This window comes from Grammomys surdaster, unplaced genomic scaffold, assembly GCF_004785775.1.
Source record: "Grammomys surdaster isolate TR1022 unplaced genomic scaffold, NIH_TR_1.0 330, whole genome shotgun sequence".
In the NCBI taxonomy this organism is placed as follows: Eukaryota; Metazoa; Chordata; class Mammalia; order Rodentia; family Muridae; genus Grammomys; species Grammomys surdaster.
The window spans coordinates 261,084-271,142 of NW_021604749.1; the positions used below are offsets into that span (position 1 = coordinate 261,084).

At 48.9% G+C, this 10,059-nt stretch overlaps 1 protein-coding gene across 1 annotated transcript; it reads left to right on the top strand.

The window, feature by feature from the left end:
* The first annotated feature begins 278 nt into the window (after positions 1 to 278).
* Itpripl2 (ITPRIP like 2) lies at positions 279 to 6,468 on the top strand. Its single transcript, XM_028778223.1, has one exon. It carries the CDS (start codon positions 300 to 302, stop codon positions 1,905 to 1,907), a length of 1,608 nt encoding a protein of 535 aa, XP_028634056.1. The 5' UTR covers positions 279 to 299; the 3' UTR covers positions 1,908 to 6,468.
* The last annotated feature ends 3,591 nt before the right edge of the window (positions 6,469 to 10,059 follow it).

Consider the following 10,059-nt stretch of genomic DNA (forward strand, 5'->3'; position numbering starts at 1 on the left):
CGCCCAGGGTAGGGTAGGAGTCCGGGGCAGAAGCCAGCCCAGGGCAGCACGGCTGGGACTGAGCGGGACAGGGACAGGGCGCGGTCAGGGGCCGGAGCGAGCTGCGCGGGCGGCGCCTGGAAGGGGAACTTGAGCTGAGAGTGGAGGCAGAGCAGCGGGGCTGCTGGCCCCGGCGCTGCGAGCGAGGAGCCTCCTCCAAGGCCAAGGACACGGGGGCCTCGGGGCCGCCGGGACGCTGCGCGCATGCTGGGCAGGGGACACCACCCGGGCTCGCGCCCTGGGCCACCCGGGCTCCTGGCATGTCCGTGCGGTACACGCTCAACCTGCGGGTCTTCTGGCCCTTGGTGACCGGGCTGTGCACGGCGCTGGTGTGCCTCTACCATGCCCTACGCAGCAGCGAGGACGCCCGGGCCGAGCCCTCCGACGGCGCAGACAGCGGCTTCCCGCTGCTCAAGGTGGCCATCCTTCTTCTCCTCGGCTACATCCTCCTACGATGTCGCCACGCCATCCGCCAGCGCCTCTTGCCAGGCTCTTCCCGCCCGTGTGGCCATGCCAACTTCTCAGCCAGATCTTTGCAAGAGCCAGGCCTGAGCATCTTACTGGAGAGTTACTATGAGCACGAGGTGCGCCTATCGCCACATGTGTTAGGTCACAGCAAGGCGCACGTGAGCCGGATCGTGGGGGAACTGGTGCAAGCTGGCCGGGCCCGAGGGTCTCCGGGCCCCATCACCGGGGGAGCGCTGGCTTTGGCCTTCCGAGGAGACTTCATCCAGGTGGGTAGCGCCTACGAGCAGCATAAAATCCGTCGACCTGACAGCTTCGACGTGCTGGTGCCACTGCGACTCCCGCCGCAGGTGGCGCTGGAGCCGCGGAGTCTGGGGACCGAACCTACGCTGACCCCGGCCTTCCGCAGCTGCTTCGTGTGTGCCCTCAAGGCACCGCCCTCGCCATCGGGGACCTCGACAGGTCAGTGGCATCGCGACTGCAAGCCCTTCGCTGAAGGCTTCTGTGTGGATGTGCAGGGCCGTCGCCACCTCTCAGCTACCCTGGTGCTGCGCTGGTTCCAGGCGCACCTACAGCGCTCCTTGGCCACCGTCCGCTACAGCTTGGAGGGTCGCTGTCGGGTCAGCCTGACCCCAGGTGGTCTGGAGCAGCCCCCCACCCTCCACATCCTTCCTTGCCGTACGGACTATGGCTGCTGCCGCCTTTCCATGGCTGTGCGCCTCATCCCTGCTGTCCACCTGGGTGACGGCGTCTTCCTTGTGGCACCGCCGCCACCACCCTCGCCTAGCGGAGCCCTGTCAGAGCTCCCAGGTGGCCTGTGCGCCGAAGCACTGTGGGGTGTGAACACAGCACGTCAGGAGCAGAAACTGCTGGGCTGGCTTCAGGAACGGGCACCTCCAGGTGCCTGCTACCTCAAGTGCCTGCAGCTGCTTAAGGCTCTTCGAGACTTGGGTGCCCGCGGGCTGGACCCGATGGCTGCTACACACTGGGGACGCATCTTGTCTTCCTACGTGCTCAAAACGGCGGTGCTGGAGGTGCTTCTGAACGAGGGTGGCCCAACGCCTAGCTGGGACGAGGCACACCTGAGCGAGTGCTTGGAGAAGTTGGTGAAGTTCCTTAGGGACTGCCTGCTGCGACGCCGAGACCTCTTCCATTGTGTCCTAGGCCCGGCTGGGGCAGCTGCCGAGGTTGGCCCCCTGCCCAAGGTGCTGCGCGAGGCCGCTCCAGTTGACCTCCTGGCACCTTTCGACCCGCACGCCCGGGAGCTTGCAGCTGCGCGGTTGCTGTCCACCTGGCGAAGGTTGCCCCAGCTTCTCCGGGTCTACGGTGGTCCCCGCTACCTTGCCAGGTGCCCCGCACCCCGGAGTCAACGCAAGCAGGGCTTCCCTGAAGATGAACCATGAGCACCGATTAACTCCACCTGACCAAATGCCCCTTTCCCTCGGATTGAAAGCACGGATGGCAGCTAAATTCAAGACAAGCTGTTCGGGTGTCGGAAAGTTTGAAGGATGTCACAGGATCTGGTGGCACAAATGTTCTGTCCTAGGCTCCTTCGCCTAAGATAGCAGTGGTGTCTTCTGCAGACCTAGTAGAGTATCCTGGGTGGTCTTATATGCAGATCTCTCTGCCCCCAAATTATTAGAAGCAATCATTTTTTATATACATATTTGGTAGACACTAGGTACTCAATTGGCCCATAGTTTTGGAGGGATGTTGCATGCATGTTTCACTGCTGGGGCTGGAATCCTGGACCCCTATGCTAAGTGGGCCCTCTACCATGAAACCACATCCTGGTCCCCTAGTTGTTTGCTTGTTTGTTTTTAAAGAATTCTTATCCACAACTGGAATTGAAATTCTAGTCCAGCTGTTAGCATTCCAGAGTCCTAATTTAGCTATTTCCATGAGCGTGCATGTATTTTTTAGTGGTGCCATCACAGGTTTGTTGAATAAGATTAATGGAGTTGTCATAAGTTAAGTGACCCATGCTAAGAGGTGGCCAAGAGCTGGGTAGAGACTTTCAGAGCAAGTGGCACTTTATGTCCAGCCATTTTCTTGTGCTGTGTTTGTTGGAACCGAGGGCTGTTCAAAAGAGCTTCCGCACAGTTATATGAAAGACCAGGGCTCTGAAAAGCAGCCAGTGGCCATTCAGCACTCCTCCAGGTCACAGGGGGTGTGGGGGGGATTTGCACTTGACACCCAATACTGTTCATTTCAGCCAGGCAGAATGCAGAGGGGGGAAAAGGTCCTTAATTAAGACAAGTCTGGCAAAAGTGTAGAACTAAGTCTTGAAAAAGATCCTGCCTAGGGCTTACCGTCAGCTGGACACAACCCGCTTATGTTTCAAAGCTTCTGAGCAAAGGCCCTGTAGGCTTGTCTTAGAGTATAAGGACCTTTGAGGAAGGAGAAAATGCTTGGCATGCTGCCTGGTATGGGTTAGGGTTCAGTGATGGCTGATATCGGGGTAGTGGTTGGAAGGTTCTTGATTACCCGGGCAGCCTTACGTCGTCTTGAAGGCCGGTTCTTGCTTGTGCTTATGACTTGTAAAGTAGTAGCTTGAGGCGTGTGCTTGGAGACCTGTTAGTCCCCAGCAGTAGGCAGAAGAGATTGGTGACAGGAGCTGAGGGAGAAAGGAAGGAGCTGCTCTTACAGTGCTTTGCTCTTCTCGGCCTGGGTACCTCTTGCTGTTGGGAGGAGCCCATTCTCCAGTGCCTTCAATCCTCCCGCCTTCCAGACAACTTCCAATAGCAGTTCAAGTTTAGAAAGCTTCATCTTCCTCTCTCCTGGTGGAACGTGTGGCCAGTCTCAGTAATACACTTAGGGATTTTTTTTTTTTTAAACAACAAAGATCTGTGCTCCCTTAGACTCTTTAAAGTGAAGGTTAGAAGACAAAAATAGTCACATGAATAAGGTCATTGTTTAATTTCTTAGCTGTGTGGAGGGAACTCTGCAAACCCCTTTTTCTGGGGCACCCAGTTGGCAATCGAGGGGAATAGACTGAGGGACTTCTCATTTGTCCTTTGCAACTCCAACTGAAAGAGAAACAACTCACTGAGTTGTTTTAGGGGCCATTCCTCTTGATACCCCAGAGGTCATTCCTAGTTTTTTGAGGCCAATACTTGGTCATAAGGTACGGCATTGGATGAAAGGGTTGGTCTGTCAGCCTCTTGAAAAGATAGAAATTGCACAGTGGATTTGATTTTAATTACTTTAAAAAGCCAATGCCAAGGGAAGATTGTGCGCGCCTGTGTGTGTGTGTGTGTGTGTGTGTATGTGTGTGTGTATGTGTGTGTGTGTATGTGTGTGTGTGTTTGTCTGTCTGTCTCTCTGTGTGTGTCTGTGTGTCGCTGTGTGTGTGTGTATCTGTGTGTACAATACACACATGACTTCTATACTCAGTCTGTTGCTTCCTCTGTAGTCATTAAGATAGAAGAGGGGAGAGACAAGTTTCCAACTATTTCTAGCTAGGCTAGGAATTTCTAGCTAAGGAATCCTTTTATTTTTTTTAAATCTTGATAATATTTTAAAGTATAAATCTGGTTAGGATCATAAAAATGAATAGCTTATATAAATATCTTTTTGTAGTTTTTTTTCCTTTTTTTGTGTGTGTCAATTACCCAAAGCTTCATCCATCCTCAAACTTTTAAAGTTTATTATTATTATTAAATTAATGGGCATTGTGTTTGTAAATTTTTAAAAAATATTAATGTTTTATTTAAGTGCCATGCTCTGAACAGTTGTTCTCACTATGTGGCAACAAAAATTTAAGAGATTTCGATCAATTTTGATCAATGTTTAGTGATCTGAAACATGTACTGTGTACAGATGCAATAATACAGCTGTTAACCGAGTACAGTGGCTGCCCAAGGCCTTTACATTCAGCTCAGTTCTGCATTTCATTATGGCGACTGTCATGGCCTCTATCTGACATCTATCTATACACTTTTGGTGTCTATTTGGTGCTGGAGAGTCATATATGCCAATATTTTCATACAAGATGGCTCTACCAAAAAATAAAAAGAGTTGTTTAGCCAGTGCCCAAAGAAAACGGCTTGAGGAAGATGACTCAGCTCTTTTGCATCCAGCCACTTCAGTAACTCCCACTGCCCAGCTCGGAGCCTTCCTGGAATGCTCGTGGGCTGGGAGAATATGCGTTTTGCAAAATGAAGGAGAGGACAGTTTGAGTGGATGCAAATATTCTCTGAGGAGTTGGGGGAGGAGGACTTAAGGTGTGTGTGAAAGGGAGAGATGGGGGGGAGACAGGTGAAGACACCTCAAGGGTGGGAGAGAGATTTGGGTGAGGAAATGTGTTTTTAGGTATGTGCTGTTTCTGGTCAGGAGTCACAAACTCAGAAGCCTAAAGGCAGGGAGATAAATAAGAGGTGGGAGGGTGTGGGGACTCCGCCTTCCTTAAAGGAGGCAGCTCACCTCAGGCTGGAAAAGAAAGGGTGGGGCCAAAAGTCAGCATTTCAAATTAAAATACTAAAGCTCACTGGTCTTTAAGAAGTAATTTAAGATGTCTAAAACCACCAAGTGAGCCAGATATTTGGTTGAACCTGAGGACACCAGTTTGCAACCCCTTGCCCAGTTAGCCTTCCCCCAGGTATATACAGGCTTATCCTCTTTGCCATAGAGACAATGGTTAAATATATATATATATATGGGGGGGGGTGTTAGTTCATTTCTACTTTATCTCTCAGAGTTAAGCTTTGTTATAGGAATAACAGCAGAAAAAAATTAACACAGCCACAAATAACATTTATCCCCAGTTCCTGGTAGGGCTCCCATGCAAGCCTGGCCCTCCAGTTAAAATCCCAGCTAAAACACTTGGGGTGGATTTTTTTTTTTCTTTCTGGTGATTTGAGGTCAATTTCTTAGCCTAGCTGGAGCTTGCCGATGAGTAATAAAGAAGAATTGCAGAATAACTTCTTTCTTTGTATTTGGTTCTTATGTGAAAATTAATTTTTTTGTTGTTGTTGTTGTCCATAGTAACCTAGCCTGGGCCTTCACAATGTTGGTTGGAGACATTAAACACCAGCAAAACCAAAACAAAATCAACCAGCCAGTGTTCCAACTTTGAGCCAAATTGCATGGATTTGTACTATTCCCACCTCTAAGAACACTGGCAGCCTTTCTATTCCTTTCTGACTCAGTGTCTCCCATCAAAATGAGCACCAGCTGAGTCTCCTTCCAAAGCGTCTCTTGTCACCTCCCAGAGGAAATCACGTTTTCCATAGAACTGTGCTTCCTGGCTTTGACCTTGACAAAGAGATTTTCCCCCCATGTCTACACAAAGGAAAATTTTCTCCTGTGGTGGAAAAATATGAACCTCACCCAAATTTCTGACATCCCCAAGAGGGAAACTGGCTCAGTGTTACCCCTGTGGTATGTGTTAGTTTTTTTCTTTCTTTGCTTGTCTGTAACTTAGACATATCTATTTATTTTTTATGGCACATGGTGGGGTGGGAGTAATGCCAGTGTATAAGTCAAGAGAGGGTGGTAAATTCCAGATCATGTACACAGAAAAAATGGATGGAGAGCTACAGCTAACTGATATGTAATCTGGTTCTGGGAATATTAGATATGCAGGGATATTTTAGCACCTTTTGAGGGGGGAGACAAAAGATGTCTTGGTTCAGTCACTTGAAGCATTCCAGCTCTGGCTGTTTTTAACGTGCCTTCTGACCCCACACTGCATATAGGAATACAGTTTGGGGTCACAGTTACAGCCTAAGTTTGTTCCAATAAAAGAGACCAAAGAGTTAATCAGACCTAGTTGGCTGCTATAACAACTGTGTGATTAAGGTGTCTTCATTGCACAGTTTTCATGGCCCTGGTGGTCAAGGCCTCTCTGTCACTCATCTTCATTCGAAGTGGAGTGTATTTGCACTTTCGATCCTGTGGGTCACTAGGGGACCTTGTTCTTTCCAATTTTGCTATATCAATAAAGGAACTTGTGGAAACCTCTGGACTGTGTGTGGGCTTTAGGGATCCGGGTACTGGTGCCTGTATCTGCACTAGTTTAAACTTATTTGTACAAACCTCAGTGGCAACCCCCTGAACCTCCCCCGTGTGTGTGTGTGTGTGTGTGTGTGTGTGTGTGTGTGATGGGTTCTGGGGATTAAACTCAGATCCTCCTCCTGCTTGGGTGGCAATCACTTTACCAGCTGAGCCACCTCCCTAGCCTACCACAGAGACTTTTCTGGGACTCTGTCTCATGATCCTGCTGGAGAGAATTGTTTGCCCATGGAGAAGAAAATGCCCCACAGGGGTACAGCTGTGCCCCTACCAGCCCCTTCCAACATGATTCAAGTATTGGCCTGTGGCTAATGCATAGTTCAAACATTTTGCCCAGAAACTGCCTGGGCCCTGGGGCCCTCTTGACACGGTTAACTGCTAATACTGAAAAACACCCAGCTTAGCGGAGATGGAATCTTGGAGACCAAGTTGTGCGGTTGACATCTCAGCCAGGTGGGCCTCAAGGAAAGCTGCAGCTACCGCTGACTAGGTACTCAGGGTTAAGCCTCAGGGAAAGTTGATGAGTATGTTTTATTTGGTTTTCAATTAAAGTTGTAATGTCCCGGGCCTTTGAAGACAGTGCAGAGATGGCAAAGACACACTGCCTCTCCCAAGTTTACAGACAGGAGCTGGTAATCAAGCTTCCAAATTACAGACAGGGGGCTAGGGTACTCGGCAGGGAAGTCAATGAAACCAACAAGAGGGAAACCTCCTAGGGTGTAGAGATTTCCAGGAGGGCTGCTTGGAGAGGGTGGCACCTAAGTAAAGATCTAAATTAGCCAAGCCAAGGAAGTTGAACTGCTGAGGAAGACTACACCAAGCCCCACAGTGAGGGAACTATGTGACAGAGGAAAACTGGTCACCTCACAGTTACCAGGAACCAAGGAAAGGAAGGAACTATGGTCACAGTATCTGCTCTCAATGACCCGGCCTCCTTTCTCTATGGCCCAACCCCCAAGGGCTCCGCGATCTGCCCCCAGCACTAGAGCCCCTAGACCACGCCTCTAACATAGGGACTTAGAGAGACCGTAAGACCCAAGCCATCCCAGAAATGCATGGAGGAAAGGCTACATTTGGCTATAGCTTATAAAAGTCTAATCTACAGTGACATCAACAAATAAAGATTTCAAAATCCACCCCCTCTAGTAGCCTGGATGTAGGGTTCCACAGTTGAAGGATGATTCAGGATCGGGGAATCCTTTTGCTTTGGATTTTCAGATAGTTTTATCTTATCTTCATGCAGTGTATGTCAAGATTCCACAATGATCACTATCTTTTCCTACATCTGACTTGTTGGAGAGGAAAACTGACTATGGAAAGCAAAGGACTTCCTCTTGCTTTCTATTGGACAGAGCCATGTCACATGACATATTTGCAAAGGAAACTGGGAAAGAGCCTGGTGCGTGGCTTTAAGCAGCCCTGAGTGAAATAGAAAAGGCTAATGGATATTTGTGGTTACCTGCCATAGAATCTGCCAATAAGCAAAGTCCTAGAAACATATTCCAGAAGATTCTACCAGAGAAGGGAGCAGTAGAGGACCTACCACTTCATATCTACTTGATTTAGACTGTCCTAAGTTGGCTTACCATAAACTTGACAGGTGTGCCTGGTCTAGGGTCATTCATGTTTATTCATGATGATGATTTTCATTTTTTGTTAAGTCAGTTAATTTTTTTTTAATATCACCCTCCAATATTCAACATGAGAGTGAAAATTCATCCCTTTATAGGGGTGTTAGAAGAACAACTCATGGACACGGGGGAAGCGTGAGTCAGATGTTAGCAGTCTGCCCCTAGGATCTGCACACCAGATTGTTGGAATGAGCAGAGAGTGAGTTTACAAGAGGGAATCCCCCTCAGGCCTCATTTCTTTGTTTCTCTATCCCAAGACTTTCTTTTTGGTGGGACCAAGGTTGACTGCAGTTTTGAACACTTGGAGTAGCTGTCCGTAGAAAGAGGTCCATCCAGTTAGAGGCTTCCCCACGGCCATTTCCTTCTTCCACAGGGCCTCATCTTCTCACCAAAAGTTCTACAGTTGTCTTAATTGCTAGAGTTCCAGGCACAAGGCACAGGTTCTCATTGGCCCTGGTCCTAGCTTTCTTAGGACACACCATAGACTTTGCAAAGATACCCAAACTTGGAGTCCTACCGTATGCCAATGAGATTAGAATCTTAGAGAGTGCAGTCTAAGCAAGATCAGAGCTCCACGGATGAATTTAGATTAGACTCATTAACCACTGACTTCTGTTTGGTGGCCCTTCCAGAACCCTCTGGCTGTGATTTCAACATCAAGAATGACGGAACCAGTTGGTATTTGTCATATCTGCTTCCTGGCAGAGACAGAAAGGTTGAAGGGTCAGCAGCAGAGGTGATAATGGACGGAACTCTTGGGCTGAGAGACACAGGCTAAGCATTATTGCTGAGCAGGCATGGGGCTTACATTTGCAGGCACTTCTCCTTTCTCTAACCCCAGGAAGACAGAGATGAACAAAGATGTTGGAGCCATAATGAAACTTCTCCATAGAGAAAAGCTTCAATATCAGAAAGAAAGACACTCCTCTCCTTCTCTAATCTACCGTCCAGGAGAGAGCATCCCCAGACTCTCGCTTTCTGTCAGTGACAAAATACCAGACATAATCAAGTTTTAAAAAGAAACAGTCAGAGAAAACCTGTCTCAAGAAGGAGAGAAGGAGGAGGAAGAGAAGGAGGAGGAAGAGGAGGAGGAGGAAACAGTCCACTTGGGCACAGTCTTAGAGGCTTCAGGCCATGGTCAGTTGGCTCTTTTGCTACTCCCTCATTGCCATAGGAAAACATTAAGGAAGAGATAGGGTTGAGCTTCCCTTCAATGGCATGACCCCCGGTGACCTAACTTCTTCCCACCGGGCCTAACCCCGTAATGGTTCAACCTCCTGCCTCCCAATCACATCGTGGACTGGGAACCAAGTCTTTCACACATGGCCTTCAGGGAGAAGCGTTCAAGATTCAATGTGCAGCAGCTATTGCCTGTCTTCATAAAATGTTAGCTCTTCTCATGAACACCCAGTGTCTTTGTCCACGTGTGCATGCACAGGCCCCGTGTGTGTGACGTCGGATGTGGGTGTGCATGCATATTCGTGCATATGCGTGTGGTAGTCAGAGGTCAACCTTCAGTGTAATTTTCAGGCTCCATCTGCCACCTGTTTTTGGTTTGGGTTTTGATTTTGTTTTGAAACATAGTCTTTAAGTGGCCTAGAACTCACCCAGTTGACTAAACTGACTGGCCACCAAGCCCCAAAAATCCATCCCCCTGTCTTCACCTCCACAGTACTGACATTACAACCCTGTACCACCACACCTGGCTTTTTAACATAGGTCCTGGTGACAAAACTCAGGTTCTCATGAAACCAAGGCAAACATTTTATCAACAGAAGAAAAACAGATCACTGTACAGCTCTCTCCCTACACCCCCTCTTTAAGTGCAGTGACTCTGAACTGGCCCTGAAGAGGAAATTCAAGTCCATTGAGTCACCTTCCACTGAAGCCAGGGGGAAAGAACCCAAGA